General features: G+C 54.2%; 1 protein-coding gene across 3 annotated transcripts in view; it reads left to right on the forward strand.

Moving 5' to 3' along the window:
- GRIP2 (glutamate receptor interacting protein 2) overlaps nucleotides 1–20,020 on the forward strand; it is a 58,573-nt gene extending 38,553 nt beyond the window's left edge. For all 3 annotated transcript variants that reach the window (XM_061128934.1, XM_061128936.1, XM_061128935.1), the window contains 10 exons: nucleotides 1,333–1,399; nucleotides 1,497–1,642; nucleotides 8,571–8,715; nucleotides 10,627–10,766; nucleotides 11,389–11,568; nucleotides 12,499–12,670; nucleotides 14,308–14,413; nucleotides 15,574–15,717; nucleotides 16,732–16,878; nucleotides 17,866–20,020. In XM_061128934.1, coding sequence (XP_060984917.1) covers nucleotides 1,333–1,399; nucleotides 1,497–1,642; nucleotides 8,571–8,715; nucleotides 10,627–10,766; nucleotides 11,389–11,568; nucleotides 12,499–12,670; nucleotides 14,308–14,413; nucleotides 15,574–15,717; nucleotides 16,732–16,878; nucleotides 17,866–18,024 — 1,406 coding nt within the window. In that variant the 3' untranslated portion in view covers nucleotides 18,025–20,020. The remainder of the gene's footprint in view (nucleotides 1–1,332; nucleotides 1,400–1,496; nucleotides 1,643–8,570; nucleotides 8,716–10,626; nucleotides 10,767–11,388; nucleotides 11,569–12,498; nucleotides 12,671–14,307; nucleotides 14,414–15,573; nucleotides 15,718–16,731; nucleotides 16,879–17,865) is intronic.
- The last annotated feature ends 287 nt before the right edge of the window (nucleotides 20,021–20,307 follow it).

Below are 20,307 nucleotides of genomic sequence, written 5' to 3' on the forward strand. Positions count from 1 at the left end.
CCTCTGACTTCATCTCCTGCCATCTCCCCATCACACCCTGGAGGAGCAGCTGTCCAGAAGGGCTGGTGCTGCAGCTCCTTCCTGCCCCAGACCCCGCAGTCAGTGGTGGTGGAAATTGAAGCAGCCAATGGGGAGAAGGTGCTTCCAGCCCAGGGACCTCTGGGCAGGGCCACCGGGTGCAGTTGTGCAGGTTGTACATGACACAAGGCGCCCATTCAAGGTAGACTTAGATTTTTCTGACATTTTCTCAACAGACTAATTAGACAGGGCCCCTTTGTCTCATTTGCAAAGATGCTGTTTGGGCTAGAGGGACCACCTTACACCTGGTCACTCATGGGAAAACCCATTAACCCAAATGGATTCTTTCTGCAGGAAAACTCAGCCACCCATTGTCTTAGATCATGTTCCCTGGGAAATAGAGTCTCCCACAAGGAGTGATGTATAGGGGCCTTTTGAGGAGGGCTCTTAGGATCAGCACCTGTGGGCGGGAGACTGTAGGACCGGGCGGTGGGAGGAGCTAGGCTGCGATGTAGTCCCAATAGAGGGCTCTCCCAATCTTCTTTGCTGGGGAGGCTGCGGGAGCTGAGGCTTCCCTGGTAGTTCAGACGTAAAGAATCTGCCTGCCAATACAGGAGATGCGGGTTCAATCCCAGTATCAGGAAGATCCCCGGGAGAAGGGAATGGCTACCCACTCCAGTACTCTTGCCTGGAGAATTCCATGGACAGAAGAGGCTGGTGGGCTACAGTCCATGGGGTCACAAAGAGTCGGACATGACTGAGCGGCTAATACTTTCACTTTCTGCGGGAGTTGTCCTGCATAGAGGCTGGGAGCCGGGCCTTGGCACCGCTGCGTGGACTGGTCAATGGGTGTAGACACTGTCTTGGGTGAGGCTGCTCCCTCAGCCAAAGGCCATTCCCCAGGAGGATCCTGCTGTAGTGTTCGCAGCCAGCATTCCCCGCAGTGGGCAAGGAAGAACTCAGCTGTTAAGAGTCACTTGGTTCTGGAACCTGGCCCTGTGTGTGCCCGTTGCTGGGGACACAGACACCAGCCAGACCCAGCCCCTCAGGGAGCTTCATGTCCTGGAGAGTGAGCTGAGAGTGGGAGGTGGTGTCCTGCTTCGTCTAGGTAATCTAGGCTGTCCCCGTGAACTCTGTGGTCTCATCCCCACTTTACAGAGGGGAAACTGAGGCAGAGAGGGGCGCTGATTTGCTCACAGTCCACCCAGCCAGGGAGCCACGGGAAGCAGGGCATGGGGCTCCGCGTCCACGCCCAACTCCTGGGCCCCTGAGGCCGAGGTGGCCAAGGACGGGCTCTTGGCTTCTTTCCCCCAGCGGCCAGCAGGAAGCGAGGGGAGCCCCTGGTCATCTCCGACATCAAGAAAGGCAGCGTGGCACACAGGTGGGGGAGCCCCTGGCAGGGCGGGGGGCCTGGCCCACAGGGGTGGCCTGGGCGCCTGGTGTGCCCAGCTCCTCATGTCCCCTCCCTGCTCCCGCAGGACCGGCACCCTCGAGCCGGGGGACAAGCTGCTGGCCATTGACAACATCCGCCTGGACAACTGTCCCATGGAGGACGCTGTGCAAATCCTGCGCCAGTGTGAGGACCTGGTGAAGCTAAAGATCCGAAAGGACGAGGACAACTCGGGTGAGGGCCCTGATCCCCACCCACCCACGTCAACCAGACAGAACCCAGCTGGCAATCTGGTGCTCCCTCCGGCCAAGGAGGGAGCGTGGTGGATGCCACCCAGGGGCTGCTGGTGGAGACCCCTTGAATGAAGATGCGGAGTGGCGGAGGGGAGGATGGCAGATGTGTCCCTGTCCCCAGGTCTGGGCTTCTCCAAAGGCCCTTGTGAGGTCTGCTAGAGTTTGAGTGAGACTTGGATCCAACAGGCCGTGCCCAAAGCTGCTGGGCACAGATGACTGGGTGTGACGATGAATGGGTGGGGGTGGGGGATGTACCACTGCCTGGGTGGCTGTGAATAAGCTGAAGCTGCAAACTCAGGCACATCTGAGGCTGGACAGGTGACAGAGTGAGTGAATTGGGCTGAAGCTGAGAAAAATGATTCAGTCTGGGTAGACAGAAGGAAAGGGAGAGGACTGTGGCCACTGGCAAGAATCTTGTTCAGAAGGGCTGCCACCAACTCCCACCCTGGGAAGGAGGATCACTTGTGGGCAGATTTCAGAGTTTTTAAGAAAAACGGGAAATCTGGTGTCGTCTTATAGTCAATATCATCATCACCATCATTACCCTTGTTGTTCTGCGTGGCATGTGAAATCTTTAGTATAAAAATGCTGGTTCAGTATTTCTGCTCTCTTTGAAATAGCTGTTTGGGTGGAATGAAACATTGTTGGAAGCAGAAGATGGCTTCAAGTGGTGCCATCTGAAGTCCTCCCATGGGGGAAATGCGTGTGTTCATGGCTGAGGGAATCGGTGGATTGATGACTGATGGAATGTTTGAATTAATGGCTGAGGAAGTAGATGTATTAATAGCATGAAACAATGGGTGTATTCATGGCAGAGTGAAGGGATGATGCAGTGGCAGAATGAGTGGCTGCATTAATGGCTGGGGGAATCGGTGTAATGAGTGGAATTAAGGAATGGGTGCATTCCTGGCTGAGGGAACGGGTGTGTTAAAGGCATGAAGCACTGAGTGTAGTAATGGCTGGAGGAATAGTGAAATAATGCCTGAGAGGAGGGGTGAAGTAATGGAGAGGAAATGGGTGAAGCAGTGGCATGAGAGAACGGGCGAATTAATGATGTGAGGGAGTGGGTGACTTGGTGGCTGAGGAGTCTGCACTAGAGCTGAGAGAATGGGTATGTGAGTGGCAGAGGGAATGGGTGGGTTGACAGCTGAGCGAATGTTTGGAAAATGGCTGAGGGGGAATGGGTGACGTAATGGCTTTGGCGGTGGCTCTATGCTGGCAGAAGGGAATGGGTGAGCTAATCACCGAGAGACCATGTTGTTCAGGCATGAGAAAATTGGTGTGTTGATGGCTGAGGGAATGGCGAATTAATGGCTGAAGGAATAGGTGAGTTAATGGTTCAGGGTTTGGGTAAATTAATGATTGATGGATTGGCTGAATAAGTGGTAGAGAATTAGTGGCTGAAATGATGGGTGAATTAGTGGCTGAAGGAATGGATAAACTACGGGTTCCGCGATCTGTGACTAAAGATTGAGATAACGGTGAACTAATGGTTGAGTGAATGGGTTTATCAATGACATAGGGAATGAGGGTATTCAGGGCATGAGGACATGGGTGAACTAATAACTAGAGAGTCAGTGTGTTAGGCATTAGGGAATTGATATATTAGTGGCTGAGGAAATGTGTGAATTCATGGCTAAGGGATTGACTGAATTAATGGCTAGGGAATAGGTGAATTAATGGATGGAGGAAGGTGTGTATTAATGGTTGGAGGAACTGGTGTATCAAAGGCTGTGGAAATGGCTCAGATAATCGCTGAGGAATTGGCTGAGTTAATGGCTGCAGGATTGGTTGAATTAATGACTAAGGGACTGGCTGTGTTAATGGCTGAGGGAATGGGTGAACTAATCGCTTAAGGAATCTGTATTAAGCATGAAAGAACTGGTGTATTAGGGATGATGAAAGAGGTGAAATAATGGCTAAGGGATTGACTTAATTAATGGCTGATGGAATGGGTGAATTAATGGCTGAGAGAATATGTGCATTAGTGGCTGATGCTATTATTAATGGCTGAGAGAATAAGGGATCTACTTGCTGAAGAAATAGTTTAATGGCCAAGAGAATGTGTAAAAATGTCTCAGATTGGCTGAATTAATGGGTGAGAGATTTCATAGGAAACAGGTGAATGTGACTGATGGAATGAATGAACTAATGGCTAAGGTAAAAGGTGATTTAATGATGGCAGGATTGGGTGAATTGGGGGCTTATGGCTGAACCCAACAGCAGAAAGAATGGGTGATTGAACAACTTAAGGAAATGGGTTGGTGGCTGAGATAATGGGAAACTAATAGCTGAGAGAATGGATGAATTAATAGCCGATGGAAAGTTTGTATTAGGCCTGAGGGAATGTGTGAATTAATAGCATGAGGAAATGTGTATTAATGACTGAGGGATTGGTTGGCCGAAGGAATGCCTGAAATATGGCTGGGGGAATGGGTGAATTAATGGATATAGGAAAGTGTGTCTTAATGACGGAGGGAATTAGTGTATCAAAGATTAAGGGAGACTTCTTGCTTTCTGAGATGGCCTGCCCTCTCTGTGGAGTGTTTCTCCCAAAGTTGCTCACACTTTTTGAGATGGACCACACTCTGTCTATGGAATGTGTATCCAAATAAATCCACTTCTTACCTGTCAAAAAAAATAGGCTGAGGGAATGCCTGAATTTATGGCTGAGGAAATAGTTGAAATAATACCTGAAGGAATTGGTGAACTAATTGCATGAGGTTATGAGGAAAATAATGGTTGAGCAAGTGGGTGAAATAATTCCTGAGGGATTGGATGTATTAGGCCTGGCAGAATTGTATTACTGGCTGAGAGTATGGGTGAATTAATGGCTGAAAGAACGGATGAATGAATGGCTGAGGGTATAGGTGAATTAGTGGCTGAAGGAATGGGTGAATGAATGGCTGAGGGAAGTGGGGGCTTAATGGCTTTAGGAATGTGTGATTTAGAGTGTAGGAAATGGGTGAGGATATTTTTATATGGCATGAGGATATGGCTATATTAATGGCCGTGGGAAAAGATTAATGGCTGAGGGAATGGGTGAATTAGGGCTGAGAGAATGCCTGAATTAATGGCTGACGAAATGGATGAATTAATGCATGCGGGTGTGTGGTGTTATAGGTTGAAGGAATTGGTGTTTCAAGACTGTGGGAATGACAGAAATAATGCTGAGGGACTGCTTGAATTACTGGCTGAGGGAATGGTGGAAATAACAGCTGAAGGAACGGAAGAACTAATATGAGTTCAGTTCAGTTCAGTCCGTCAGTCGTGTTCGACTCTTTGAGACCCCACGGACTGCAGCACACCAGTCCCTGTCCATCACCAACTCCTGGAGCTTGCTCAAACCCATGTCCGTTGAGTCGGTGATGCCATCCAACCATCTCATCCTCTGTCGTCCCCTTCTCCTCATGCCTTCAATCTTTCCCAGCATCAAGGTCTTTTCAAATAAGTCAGTTCTTCGCATCAGTTGGCCAAAATATTGGAGTTTCAGTTTCAGCATCAGTCCTTCCAATGAATATTCAGGATTGATTTCCTTAGGGTTGACTGGTTATCAATCAATATCCTGAGGTTATGGGTAAAATAATGATTGAGTGAGTGGGTGAATTAATTCCCGAGGGATTGAATGTTAGAACTGGGGGAACTGGTGTAGTAATGGGTGAGGGCCTTTGACTGTGTGGATCACAGTAAACTGTGGAAAATTCTGAAAAAGATGGGAATACCAGACCAACTGACCTGCCTCTTGAGAAATCTGTATGCAGGTCAGGAAGCAACAGTTAGAACTGGACATGGAACAATAGACTGGTTCCAAATAGGAAAAGGAATACGTCAGGGCTGTATATTGTCACCCTGCTTATTTAACTTATATGCAGAGTACATCATGAGAAATGCTGGGCTGGAGGAAGCACAGGCTGGAATCAAGATTGCTGGGAGAAATAACAATAACCTCAGATAGGCAGATGACACTACCCTTATGGCAGAAAGTGAAGAAGAACTAAAGAGCCTCTTAATGCAAGTGAAAGAGGAGAGTGAAAAAGTTGTCTTAAAGCTTAACATTAAGAAAACTAAGATCATGGCATTTGGTCCTATCACTTCATGGCAAATAGATGGGGAAACAGTGGAAACAATGGCTGACTTTATTTTTCTGGGCTCCAGAATCACTGCAGATGGTGATTGCAGCCATGAAATTAAAAGACGCTTACTCCTTGGAAGGAAAGTTATAACCAACCTAGACAGCATATTAAAAATCAGAGACATTACTTTGTCAACAAAGGTCTGTCTAGTCAAGGCTGTGGTTTTTTCAGTGGTCATGTATGGATGTGAAAGTTGGACTATAAAGAAAGCTGAGCGCTGAAGAATTGATGCTTTTGAACTGTGGTGTTGGAGAAGACTCTAGAGTCTCTTGGACTGCAAGGAGATCCAACCAGTCCATCCTAAAGGAAATCAGTCCTGAGTGTTCATTGGAAGGACTGATGTTGAAGCTGAATCTCCAATACTGTGGCCACCGGATGCAAAGAGCTGACTCATTTGAAAAGACCCTGATTGCTGGGAAAGATTGAGGGCAGGAGGAGAAGGGGATGACAGAGGATGAGATGGTTGGATGGCATCACCAACTCAGTGGACATGGGTTTGGGCGAACTCTGGGAGTTGGTGATGGACAGGGAGGCCTGGCGTGCTGCGGTTCATGGGGTCGCAAAGAGTAGGACACGGCTGAGAGACTGAACTGAACTGATGCAGGTAAATTCATGGCTGAGGGTATTAGTGAATGACTGAGGCAATGAGTGAATTAGTGGCTCAGATTTTAGCTGAGTTAATAACTGAGGAACGCCTGATTTAATAGCTGAGGGAATCGGGGTGGAGGCACTTGGCCCCATTAATGACTGAGGAGATGGTATATTGAAGGCTGAGGGAATGGTTGAATTAGGTACTGACAGAATAAGTGTATAGTGGCCGAAGAAATAGGTGCACTAATTTTTGTGGAAAAAGGTGAATTAATGGCTGAGCAACTGGGTAAACTTATCGTTAAGAGGACGAATGTATTAAAGCTGGGGGAATTGGTGTGTTAATGTTTGAAGGTATAGCGAACTAATGGCTGCTTGGGTGAATTAATGGCTCAGGTATTGCCTGATTTAATAGCTAAGGAAAAGGGTGAATTACTGGAGGCAGGATGGGTGAATTAATGGATGTAGGAATTGTGTATTAATGGCTGAGGGAATGGTGTATTAAAGGCTGCGGGAATGGGTGAACTAATGGGTGTGGAATGGATTAATTAACGGCTGAGGGAGAGGTTGAACTAATTCCTAAGGGAATCAGTGAATTAATGGCTGAGGATATGGGTGAACTAATCTCTGAGCAAATGGTTATGTTAGGCATGAAAGAAGTGGTATACAATGACTGAGGCAACGGGTGATGGTGGCTGAGGGAATGGGTGAACTAACAGCAGATAACGTGTGAAGCAGGGGCTTCCCTGGTGGCTCAGATGGTAAAGAATCTGCCTGCAGTGTGGGAGACCCAAGGTCCGATCCCTGGGTCGGGATGATCCCCTGGAGAAGGGCGTGGCAACTGACTCCAGTATTCTTGCCTGGAGAATCTCATGGACAGAGGAGCCTGGCGGGCTACAGTCCACAGGGTCGCAAAGAGTTGACATGACTGAGCAAGTAACACGCACAGTGTGTGAAACAATAGCTGAGGGATTGGCTGAATGAAGGGCTCTGGGAATGGGTGATTTAATGTCTCAGCGAATAGGTGAATTAATATTTGAGGACATGGGGAAGTAGTGGCTCAGAGAATGAGTGAAGTAGTTCCTAAGGGAATCAGTGAATTAATGGCTGAGGGAATGGATGAATGAATAGCTGCGGGAATAGGTGTGTTAGTAGCTGAAAGAATGGGCGAACTAATGTATAAGAAAAGGCTGATTTAATGGTGGAGAGAATTGATGAATTAGTAGCAGAGGAAATTGAAATTTGTCAGTTAAAGCCGAGAGAATGGGTGAACTAAATGCAGAATTTATGGGTGTATTAGTGGATGAGAGAATGGGTATATTAATGGATGAAACAATGGCTGAAGTAAAAGGCTGAGGGAAAGGGTGAATTAAAGGCTGAGTGAATGGGTATAGTAGAATCTAAAGGAATGGGTGAACTAATGCCTTAGGAAGTGAAGAATGGGGCTGACCGAATGGGTAAAGTAATGCCTGAGGAAATGGATCAATTAGTGGCTGAGGGTGTAGGTGATTTAATGGTTGAGTGAATGGATGGAACCGTGGCGTGAGGTTATGGGTATATTAATGGAATGAAGAAATGGATGAACTTCTGGTGAATTAATGGTAAATGGTATGGGTGAATGAATGACTGAGGGAATGGGTGAATCAGTAGCTAGAAAATGGATTAATTAATGGCTGAAGAAATTGTTGAATTAATAGCTGAGGGAATTTGTGTATTGGGGCTGAGAGAATGGGTGTATCAGTGGCTGAGGGAATAGGTATAATAATGCTGTGAGGGGCTTGAATTAATGGCGAAGGGAATGTTTGAAATTATGGCTGAATGAATGGCTGAGGGAATGGCTGAATTCATGGTTTAGAGAATGGCTGAATTAATGGCACAAGGAAAGACTGGGGGGATAGGTGTATTAAGGGAATAAGGGGATGAGTGTATTAGTGGCTGAGGGAATGTGTGTATTAATGGCAGAGGAATTGGGTTTACCAGTGGTTTAGGGAATGGGTAACTTTTTTTGACTGAGGGAGTGGGTGTATGAATGGAAGCGTGTGATGAGTGTGGTGCATTAACGCTCTGCGGGGTTCTGGGCGGGCCCATTCCTATGCTCCGGCCCCTGATATGTGCCCCCAACCTCTGATGCATACCCACCCTCACCAGATGAACAGGAAACCACAGGTGCCATCAGCTACACGGTGGAGCTGAAACGCTACGGGGGCCCCCTGGGCATCACCATCTCGGGCACAGAAGAGCCTTTCGACCCCATCGTCATCTCGGGCCTCACCAAGCGTGGCCTGGCTGAGAGGTGAGCCAGGGCTCTGTGGGCACGGGTGAGCCCGGGACCCCCTGGGGCAGCAGCCGAGCTCTGGGGTCAGTCAAACCTGGCTCTCAGCTTTGTTCCAATATCGGTGGTCTGGGGCCTGTCCTGTGGCTCTCTGAGCCTCAGTTCCTCAGGTGGGGGCCAGCCCTGGGCAGCAATCCCCATTTCAGGTAAGTGCTGGATAAATCCCTCCCAGGCGGCTCAGTGGGTCAAGAATCTGCCTGCAATCCAGAACTCGGGTTCGGTTCCAGAAGACCCAGTTTCGATCTGTGGGTTGGGAAGATCCCCTGGAGAAGGGAATGGCAACCCACTCCAGTATTCTCACCTGGAGCATCCCATGGACAGAGAAGCCTGGCGGGCTACAGTCCGTGGGGTCGCAAAGAGTCGGACACGGCCAAAGCGACTGAGCACGCACGCACACTGGATAAATATGTGCTCACCGTCTGCTCCCCAAACCTGGAGATCTCCCTGTTTTTGGAAAGTCAGCAGTGAGCCTTTATGGAGCTCATAGTGCCTTCATAGCACAGGGGCCGTGTCCCTGGTTCCTGAATTCCAGCACAGCCTGGCACCTCCTTGGAGGCACTGGGGTGGGGGGCCCCCGCTATTCTATCCCCTAGGAAGTCCCCCCAAAACCATGGCAGCAGGGGGAGCTGTGAGAAGAGTCGTGTCCAGGCTGTCCAGTTCGGAGGGCAAGCAGGGAGATCTGGACCCAAAGTGGAACTGGTCGCCTCTGGGGTGGGGGTCACAGGGAGGCGACCCCAGTGTGGGTGAGACAGGCTTTCTCCGGACAGCTTTGCAGTGAGCTCCAGGCACCGAGAAGAGCTTGCTGTGAAAGGGGAGCCTCGTCTGGCCTGGCCGGCAGGGTGGACCCTTGGAGGAGGACACAGCTCAGGCGGGGCATCCTGGTAGGGTGGGTGGGGCAGGGGATGGAGAGGTTCAGGGGCTAAGGCCAACCCTGAGCCAACCCTCTTGGCTGTGCTCCTGGAGCGGCCCCCACTGGATGCCCAGCACACTGCAGAGGGCACCGTGAACGGTTCTGACTTCGGAGATCTTCAACCACATTTTCTGGGCACCCACTGTGAACCAGCCCTAAGGGGCACAGTAGACAACCTCCTTGCCTTCGCCTGGCTGGTCTAGGTCAGCACTGTCCAAGTACAGGATAATGTGAGCTGCGAACGTATTCATAAACTTTGTAGCGGCCACAGTGTCGCTCAGTCACTCAGCTGTGTCCGACTCTTTGCGACCCCACGGACTGCAGCACGCCAGGCTTCCCTGTCCATCACCAACTCCCGGAGTCTACTCAAACTCATGTCCATGGAGTCAGTGATGCCATCCAACCATGTCATCCTCTGTCGTCCCCTTCTCCTGCCCTCAATCTTTCCCAGCATCAGTGTCTTTTCAAATAAGTCAGTTCATCACATCAGGTGGCCAAAGTATTAAAGTTTCAGCTTTAGCATCAGTCCTTCCAATAGTCATCATTCAGGACTGATTTCCTTTAGGATTGACAGGTTGGATCTCCTTGCACTCCAAGGGACTCTCAGGGGTCTTCTCCAACACCACAGTTCAAAAGCATCAATTCTTCGGCCCTCAGCTTGAAAAGACCACATAGTATTTGGTAGCTAGTAAGTGGCATTCCAAACATCCTCAAAATTCATGCTGGACACTGGTTCCAGAACCTAACTTTAGAGTTGAGCAGGAAAAATCCCCTCCCAGATGATAAACTTGATACCTCTATTAACACAATCGCACTGGCTGTTTTTTTTTTTTTTTGTCCCCCACAGGTGGGTTTACCTGGGGTCATCCAGGCTTGTGCTTTGGGTTTCCTGAGTTCCCGGAGGGCAGACCCCCCACTTCAAGTCCCTAACTCCCGTCCTCTCCCCTATGCGCCCTCCCCAGGACTGGCGCCATCCACGTCGGGGACCGTATCCTGGCCATCAACAGTGTTAGCCTCAAGGGCCGGCCACTGAGCGAGGCCATCCACCTCCTGCAGGTGGCTGGCGAGACCGTCACCCTGAAGATCAAGAAGCAGCTAGACCGTGAGCCTCATGCCGCACCCTGGGGGCCGTCCAGCCCGCTTAGGGAGAGAGCCCCCTCGGGCACTGTGCCACGCTTTGTGGGCCCAGCCTCACACGATGCTTGTTCACCCCGGGGAGGCGGGAGGGTCCCTGGGACGATGAGGAGACAAGGCTCAGAGTGATGCCCCGAGGTCACACAGCCACTGTGGCGCTCTCTGGGCCTGAACCATGCTCTTCATCACCTCCCGCATCGGCCTCCTGCCTCTAAAGGAGCCTGCTTGTTATCCCCTGTGGCTGTCTTTACGTTCCCGTTTCCCCTGTATTTATCCCCCATGCTTTGCTAGGGAGTGGACAAGAGTCCAGACTTTGGAGCTCTCCTTTGAATCTGGGCTCCATTGTTGCTCACCATGTGACCTTGGGTGTGCGGTGCAGTCTTCCCAAAGCCTCAGTGTTCCCGTCTGTGAGATGGGTTTGCCCACTAGCCTGCCTCCCACCTCACGTGTCCGCTTGGTCAGCAAGAGGCTCGGGGCACCCAGGGGCCTGTGATTCCCCAAACCAGGCCGAAGCACGGAAACAGACTGGTTGAACATCTCTGACTCCAAGGTCAGAAGCCAGTGCCGGTGACACCCGCTTTTCCTCCCAGGCCCCCTCGCACCCCGCAAGTCGGGCAGCCTCAGCGAAGCCAGCGATGCGGATGAAGACCCGCCAGAGGCGCTGAAAGGCGGTCTGCTGGCAGCCCAATCCTCGCCCACTGTGCCCAGTGTGGACAGCGCCGTGGAGTCCTGGGGCAGCTCAGCCACAGAGGGTGGCTTTGGGGGCCCAGGTGACGCCTCGGGCCCCTGGACGAGCGCTGTGCTCTCTCGGGGCCCTTACAGGGGCTGTGCCCTGCCCCTGCCTCGCCTCCTTGCTCCTCCTCTGCTGGCTCGTCCCTTAGGGACACTTCCTGACGGCAGAGCTGATCGGGCCCGGTCAGCCATTCTGACAGCCCCTCACCCTCAGAGCGTGGACCGCAGGCCTTCCTGGGCTTTGATTGGCATCCGTGGCACAGAGCTGCCTGTTCAGATCTCCCTCATGAGGCTGAGACTAAGGGGTCTGTCTTCTGCCTCCTCCATTCCCAGCCCGATGGCCAGCACGCAGCAAGTGTCCAATGCTGATTGCATCCCATCAAAGACAGGAAGGCAGAAAGCCCCCTGCCATCCCTCCGGCGAGACCCACTTGGGAGGCCACGCCCCAGGACACACTCCCCCATACCCTGCCCATTGCATGTGAGACCCATGGGCGGCCTTGGGGGACGTCTGAATTTTGTGATCTCTGTCAGAACCGCAGGGGACTCCCCAAGGCCTAGCTCAAGGAGGAGTGGGGTGAGGCCTCAGGGGCCCTGGGCCCTGGTCATCCCTCACTGCGTGTCCGCTCACTCTGTTTCAGCTTCCCCATCTGCAGCCCTGGGTCAGCATCACCCCATGGGGCAGGACCTTCAGGGCAGGGAGAAGGGGATGATTAAGAGTGTGGACCGCTTCTCAGGCAGGGCTTGGCCACGCTGAGCCCCATGAAGCTGGGACAGGGTCCTGGAGGCCTGGCATTCACTCTGCTGATGGTCACGGGGTTCTAGAGTAGGGGCCTTGGGTGGCCCGGCAAGCACAGAGGAGGCAAAGACCTCTCCCAGGCCACCCCGCCAGGCTGGAGGTGGGGCAGGAAGGAGGGCCAGCGGGGCACACGGAGAGGATGTTCGACGCCCTCTCTCTCCACCCGCCAGGTTCCTACACTCCGCAGGTGGCTGCTCGGGCCGTGACCCCCCAGGAGTGGCGGCCCAGCCGGCTGAGAAGCAGTCCCCCGCCAACTGAGCCCCGGAGGACAAGCTATACCCCAGGCCCTGCTGACGAGAGCTTCCCCGAGGAGGAGGAGGAGGACTGGGAGCCGCCCACGAGGTCTGTGGGGGGCAGGGGGGCACCCCCAGGGGAGGTGGCAGGCTTGGCCTCCCGGCTGGGATGGGCTTAAGGAGCTGGTCCCTGTGCCGGGGCGGTGGGTGCAATGAATGAGTCTTGTGTGGCTCCCGGGAGAGGAGAGCAAGTGTGGGGCAGAGCCGTCACCATTTCAGAAGGCCCAGGTCGGGGATGGGGGCACAGCGGAGGCAAGGGGGGCAGGAAGGCAGCCTGGTTGATTCCCCCCACCCCACCCCACCCCGTGTCTGGCAATTGGCTCTTCTCAGAACCTGAAACGTTGAACCCGGACCCTCCCGACTTGGCCCAGGTGGCAATTGGCCCTCCTGCGGGGACCCCCCGACCCCCGCAGGGTGGCCGTGGTCATGAGCGCCAGTCCTGGGCTGCGGGTATGATGCTGTTTGCGGTGGTGTCTTCAGAGGGATTCAGCTGCCCACGGCTCCCGCGAGGAGCGATTCCAAGGAGTCCCAGCCGCCCTCTTCCCATGGCCGAGTTTCTGACCAGGCCATGCCTGCTGCCGAGGGTGCCGTCCCCTCCCCTTTCTGGGCCGACACCTGCTCATCCTTCAGATCAGGCTCAAGGTCCCCTCCCCGCGCAGGCTTCCCTGACTCTCAGAAGGGAGGCATGCCTCCCTCCGCTGGAACCCACGGCCGTGCATACCAGCCTCCCGGTGGTGCTGGCTGTCTTGGGTCTGCCTATTAACGACCTGGCTGTTGAGTCTTCTGCGTGGCGCCCCAAGCTCAGCCTGGCACCCAGTAGGTGCTCACGCCCACACGCCGTGAGATCAGGGCCCTCACCTTAGTCCCCTCCGTGGCCTTGCGCACAGGAGAGGGCCTGGCTCAGTGTGTCTGTAGAATGGACTCGAACACAGCACATGGCCTTCAAGGCTCCGTCTTCTCATCTCTGAAATGGGAAGGCAAGGGGGCCGCCTCTCTTGTATCATCGTCCTGGTGGTTCCCCAGGAGACGAAAGCCTGGGTGCCTTCCTGAGAGAGGGAGAGAGCTTTGCCCACCACGGCACAGTTGATAAGGGCTGCGGCTGTGTCAACAGCAAAGGGTGTTGCAGGCGGTGAAGCGTGAAAATGTGGCTTGTTGCGCTCTGATGGTGCTCGGCCTCCTGTGATGGAAACTGTGGAGGGCGGGGGGCGCGGCCCGTTCCCCAGCGCAGACCCTCCATCCCCATCCGTCCGTGTCCACGCCGGCTCCAGCTGTGTCTGTCACTGTCCTACAGTGCCTTGTGTCTGGGCGGGGAGGGGAGGCCAGGGGCTGTCCTCTGGGGCTGCACCATGGATCTCCTCTCTTGTCTGTCTCTCTGTCCGTCTGTCTCTCTTCCCAGGCGTCCTGTGTCACCGCTCTCCACCCCGTCTCATCTGCCCCTGTTCTAGCTGCTCACCGCCAGTCCCGCTGGCCCCTCACTGCGTCTCCCCCCCATTCCGTGTCACCAGCCACTGCCCCGGGGCCCCAGCACTGCTGCCAAGGACGCCTGCCTTCCAGCCCGCCCGCCCGCCCACCCTCTGGCCCCCCCCCGAGCCCAGCGCAGGGTCCCCAGGGCCCGGAAGATGCCTCAGATCTCCGCCCGCCCGCCCGCCCGCCGGGAGTTGACCTTCTCTGGTTCCTACGTTGCAGCCCAGCCCCTGGCCCCGGCCGTGAGGAGGGCTTCTGGCGCACGTTCGGGGAAGCCCTCGAAGACCTGGAGTCGTGTGGTCAGTCAGAGCTGCTGAGGGAGCTGGAGGTACGGGCTTGGGCATCCGGGTGCATGTGCCCGCGGGAGGCAGCACGGAGGTGGAACTGTGCTCCTGAGTAGTGTGTGCAAGTGCACGTGCCCGGCGTCCTCCAGGGGGAGGTGCTGCACACACACACCGATGGACACATGTGTAACAGCATGTTTGGAGCATGTGTGTGCATGCGTGCGTGTGAGCACGCTCAGGCATGCACCGTGCAGAGTGTCTTGTCGCAACACGTGTCCAGGTGTGCACATGTGGATGCATGAGGGCAGCTCTGTGTGTGTGTGTGTGTGTGTGTGCGCACGCATGTGCACGCACAATACAGGGGTCTGCATGGCTCTGAGCATGCCCAGAGGAAGCTTCTGGATGGCAGCATCCATAACAGCAGGAGGCGAGGGGCCTGGAGGTCCATGTTCCCCACGACGGGGCAGGCTGCCCGGGGAGACCCGGGCTGGGGATCGTCCCCGGGACACTCCTGGAGCGCCTCCCTGCTCCGAGCTTGGCGGCCCACTCTCTTTATCTGCGCTTCTGCCCCGTTTGTGTTCCTGGTGCTTTTGATCGAGCTGTGTTTTCTCTGTTTGTCTTGCCAGTTACTTGGCTCATCAAAGAATCAGGTTTCAGTTTTGTGTGTCTTTCTCACATTTCGTTGGTTCTTTGTCTTACCCTTTTTCATGTTTTGCTTCTATATTCCCTTTCTTCTACTTTACTTGTGTTTTAAGCCCTGATCCTCTTCCTGGTTTCTCAACTCCTTAACTTTCAATCTTGTTTCCTAACATTTAAGGATACGAATTTACCTATAAGCCCTTGCTTGACTGCATCCCATAAACTTTAAGTTGTGGCACTTTTAAGGTCTATTCAATTCCTAATATTTAAAAAATTTCCATTAAAATTTTTACTGAAGCCCTTTAATTACACTTCTAGAAGTGGGGTGTTTGGTTTTGGAACTCCATATGTGTGGTTTTATTTTTTGATGCCAACTTTAAAACCAGTTGACACTGGGTTGTGACAGTGGATTCAATTTGATACTAACTTGGGATTTTTTATAAGACTTCTTTCTTGGTGGCCAAGGACGTGATCAGCTTTAGTAACTGTTTCGGATACGCTTGCAAAAGTTTGCTGACAGCAAACAGAGCCGGAAGTGTCTGAGTGGAGGGCTGTGTCCCCTCAGGCGTCCATCATGACAGGCGCCGTGCAGAGCGTGGCCCTGGAGGGCGGGCCCCGCCACCGGTCCTGGAGGAGGAGCCGGGAGCTACGAGCCTCCCCCGAAGGGACGCAGGAGCTGCTGCCGCCGACGCCCGTGGAGATGCACAAGGTGGGTGCTAGGGGTCGGGGTGCGCGGGAGGCCTGGGCATGTGTCCTAATGCTGTGGAGACTCGCCATGGCCCCAGATGGACCCCACTCCTCTCCAGGCTCCGTTCTCCTCCACCAGTAAAACATAAGATTAGGTAGGAGGTAGAGTTTTCCAAAACTCCTGCCATTTGGCGGAAACACACACACACATCCATCCATGCACTTGTGTGTGCGCACACACACACACACACACACACCCCCATGATGTTTTGTTTACGTGGACTCACTTTTATCCCACTTGAGTTATTGTGTGTGAGTATATATAATATATAAGCTTGTAGTGTGTGTGTGGTATATATATGTATGTGTGGCAGTGGTGGTTTAGTTGCTCAGTCGAGTCCAATTCTCTATGACCCCTTGGACTGTAGCCCGCCAGGTTCCTCTGTCCGTGGGATTCTCCAGGCAAGAATGCTGGAGTGGGTTGCCACTTCCTATTCCAGGGGATCTTCCCGACCCAGGGATCGAAACTGCGTCTCTTGCGTCTCCTGCATTGGCAGGCAGATTCATTACCACTAGCGTCACCAGGGAAGCCCATGTATGTGTATGTGTGCATGTATATCACTACCTCATGGGAAAGGCCAGCATTTTTGTCAACTATAGGCTACAGTCTAGGAGAATAAAACACAGGGAAAAGAGACCTCTAGCCCCATAGTAGCCTTCAGAAGGCTCGGAGCTCTTTGGGGGACTGGGCAATGGGAAGTGTCAGAGGCTGGTGAAAGCACATGGCCACCCTACGGAGACTTTGTCCTGGAATGGAAGTGGGAAGACTGCAAAGGAATGGAAAGGAACTCTGTTCCTATGGCTTCCGCGGTGACTGAGTGCTGCAGAATGAAGGTCCCCAGAGGTGGGGGGGACAGCCAGGTGGGCTGGGGCTGAGTCCCAGAGGCATCCGACGCCAGCCCAAGGGACTTGGGCAGCTGTGGGATGCTGGGGGAAGCTCGGGGCTCCAGAGGTCCCCTCCTCCTGCTGTCCCCAGGTGACGCTGCACAAGGACCCCATACGGAGTGACTTCGGCTTCAGTGTCTCAGACGGCCTCCTGGAGAAGGGCGTCTACGTCCACACCGTGCGCCCTGATGGGCCGGCCCAACGTGGGGGTCTCCGGCCCTTCGACCGGGTTCTCCAGGTAACACCGGGGTGGAGGTACCTTTGATGGAGTGGTGTTCCCTAGCCCCAGGGTGGGGAGAAAGCCCAACGTCTACCCTGGCTGAGTGGCCTTGGGCAGGTGGCTTCCCGTCTCTGAGAGCCAGCTTCTTCATCTGAGAGAAGGGGCTGACCACACGGGTATATCGGTGAGGTTAGGCTAAGTTATGCTGCAGTAACAAACAACCCCACATCTCAGTGGTTTTTCAGTATTTCTTTCCTAAAATTGTTTTGTTTTCGTTTTGGCTGGGCTAGCTCTTGGTTGCTGTGCGGAGGCGCTGTCTCGTGGGGGCGCGTGGACGCCTCACTGCGGTGGCTTCTGCTGCTGCAGGGCACAGACGCCAGGATATGCTGCTGGCTCCAGTACTTGGAGCAGGCTCAGTACTTGGAGTATGCAGGCTCTAGAGCGCTGGCTCAGTGGTTGTGGCATGCTGGCTTAGTTGCCCTGTGGCATGTGGGATCTTCCTGGACCAGGGATTGAACCCAGGTCCCCTGCATTGGCAAGCAGATTCTTAACCATCGGACCAAGAGAAGTCACCAAATCTCAGTGATTTAACGCACGTGAACATTTATTTATCGCCTCTCCTATAATATATCCACCGCGGGTCTTGTGGAGGCTCCACCCTCTAGGAAATGCCCCAGACGCCATGGCAACTAAGTCATGCGATCTCACAGCAAGGGAGCCTGGGAAATGTGAGTGGGCACACCCTTGCCCGTGCCCCACATTCTGGGCAGGAGGCTCAGCATGTGGTCTGCTTGTAATATTAAAAAATAAAGGAGAAGCAGGTGCAGGTGGAGGGTGAAGGATGCGCGGAAGGGCTGACAGAGTTAAATGGGGGTGCCCGCCTCTGTGTCAGCGCTCAGACTGACCGTGTGTCCGGGCCGGGCAGGGTCTGTGTGTTGGGAAAGCCTCACCCACTTGAGCCCAGGCTGAGTGGATGCCGTCTGCCCCGTGGCTGTGTGTGTGCAGGTCAACCACGTCCGCACGCGGGACCTTGACTGCTGCCTGACCGTGCCGCTCCTGGCCGAGGCGGGCGATGTCGTGGAGCTGGTCATCAGCCGCAACCCGCTGGCCCAGACCAGCCGGTCCCCGCGGGCGCCCGGCCCCAGCGGCCCACGGATGCTCTGAACTCGGCCCATGATCTGGACATCCAGGAAGATCCTGGCTCCCACGCCTGCAGCCGGACTGGAGAAGTGGCCACCCGCCTGTCCGTCTGCCATCTGGGCAGGCTCGGACCGGACTTTGTCCTCCAGATCTGTGGTGACGGGAGTCCGGGCCTGTTGCAGCGACATCGAGGTCTTTCTCCAACTAGGCCTCTGAGATGCGCCGGGGCGGGGCAGGGCGCCCAGTGGAGGTGAAGGCAGGTCGCTCAGCCAGGAGTGAAGGGGCTACTCCAGGTCCCTGCAGGCCCCTCGGAAGCGCGTCCAGCGTGGGGACAGCTCAGCGCCACACAGGGAGCGATCGCCCAGCAGAGATGTGGAGCTGAGTGGCTGCAGGGCAGGAGTGAGCCCCCTGTCTCAGGAGGTGAGCAAGAGGAGCTGATCCCAGCTGCGCGGTCGCAGGCAGGGATGTGCAGCTTCTCGGGGATGGTTAGTTTCCCCTCAGGGGAGCATCTAGGGTGAGGCTGGGGGCTACTTGATCTGGATGGCCTCCCAGCAGGAAAGACGGAAGGGGGCCAGCCCCTTTCTCTCCAGAATCTGGGTCCGGGGCTCACCAGCTCACCCTCCCCTGCTTCACTTAGGAGACTCGGAGCCAGGGCGTCTGGAGTCCCAGGCACTCTGAGCAGTTATTCCATTTCTGAGACTCTGGTCGAAGCCTCTGTGGCTTGCGATCGCATTTCTGGGCCCGTTGGGTGAGCGTTCACAAAGCGGGGGTCAGGCTGTCCACCTCTCCTGCTGCTTTCATAGGACGCGTGGCCATTGCCCCGAACGAGTGCACCCCTCTCAGCCCAGGCCCCTCAGGGCGGGAGGGAGCCGTTTTCGGACCGAAGTCCCAGGTGTGTTCCATTCAGCTGCTGTGACCGTGAAGATGGGGAACCTTGGAAACAGGATGCGTGTGAGGGGATCCAGCTCCTCACCAGGTCAGCAGAGCAGGGGACAGCAGCAGATGGAGAGACTGGGGGGCAGGGGGAGACGGGCCGTTCCTTCTCACTCCTGGGGGCGACTGTGTCCAAAGGGGTCATGCAGGGAAGTTGATTCTCGCTTGAAAATCTGGAAGCACCAGCATCGCTTAAAATGGTTTTCCTTGTGTTCTGCTACCTTTCGGTTTGGAGAAGGGCCCGGGACATCTCCCTGGAGGTCAGGGCTGTCCCTGCCACCCCTCCCGGGGATGGAGGTGGGCAGAAAGCATTCAGCCAGGTCTCCAGCTGTGCTTGGACCCTGCCCAGCCCTTAACAGGGTCCCAGGAAAACAGAGGCACCGCCCGCCCGCACCTTCCACCTCGCACCCCTGTGTCCCCAGAATAACGCTCTTCCCCTCGAGGGGCTTGGTGAGGACCCCAGAGCTGTGTGGTTTGCACGCTGGGTCACTGTGCGTTGCCGTGTGCCCCCTGCGGGCTGACCCCTCTGCACGATTAGGGCGGGGATGGTCTCAGAGCCGTCTCTGCCTGTTGGACGGCAGCTGAGGAAGACATGCCCTGAACCCGGCCAGCCCCCCGCATCCTCGGGCTGAGGACTCCACCACTACCCCAGACGTCTGCAGCCGGGTCCCGTGGGTGAGCCTCCTGGCCGCGGCCGGCCTTCTCATATGCAATATTCCTCTGTCTTCTCACGGGGACTGGTCACCCCAGAATTGACGTTTCCTGACCCCCGTCTCCCCGGTGAGCGTCCTGCCTGCCTATGCATTTTCAGTACAGCCCCCGCGCGATGTGCTCCTCCCACCCCCTAAAAGCTGTATTTTTCTCTGGCTGAGATTAGAACATATTCCTTGTAAAGTATTTTTCTACAAGGGGTTTTCTTAGGGCTCTCGGGAAGCACAACGTGGCGAGGGGCGCCAAATCGTAAAGGCCATTTGGGGTCTGTCTGGGGACATGTGTACAGACCTCGCCCCCCTAAGTTGCAATGACTTGGGGGTTGGGTGGGAGATTGCTGTTGGCGTGATTTTTTTAAAAAAATAAAACTATTTACAACCACCTGGATTAGGGTGTCTGCTTTAATAAATAAATCATTTGCTTGTGATACGTCTCCCAATTACGGATGATGTTTTGCACAACACAAAGAAAAGTAATTGTTAAAATTTTTATGGAACCTCAAAAGACCCAGAATTGCAAAAAGCAATCCCAAAGAGAAAGAGCGTACGACAAGGCATAAGCCTCCCAAACTTTACACAGCCCTGCAAAGCTATGGTCATCAAAGCAGCATGCCACGGTCACAGAAATGGACACAGATCAATAGACGGGAATACCGGGCTCACA

The sequence above is a fragment of the Dama dama genome, chromosome 24 (assembly GCF_033118175.1).
Source record: "Dama dama isolate Ldn47 chromosome 24, ASM3311817v1, whole genome shotgun sequence".
Classification (NCBI taxonomy): domain Eukaryota; kingdom Metazoa; phylum Chordata; class Mammalia; order Artiodactyla; family Cervidae; genus Dama; species Dama dama.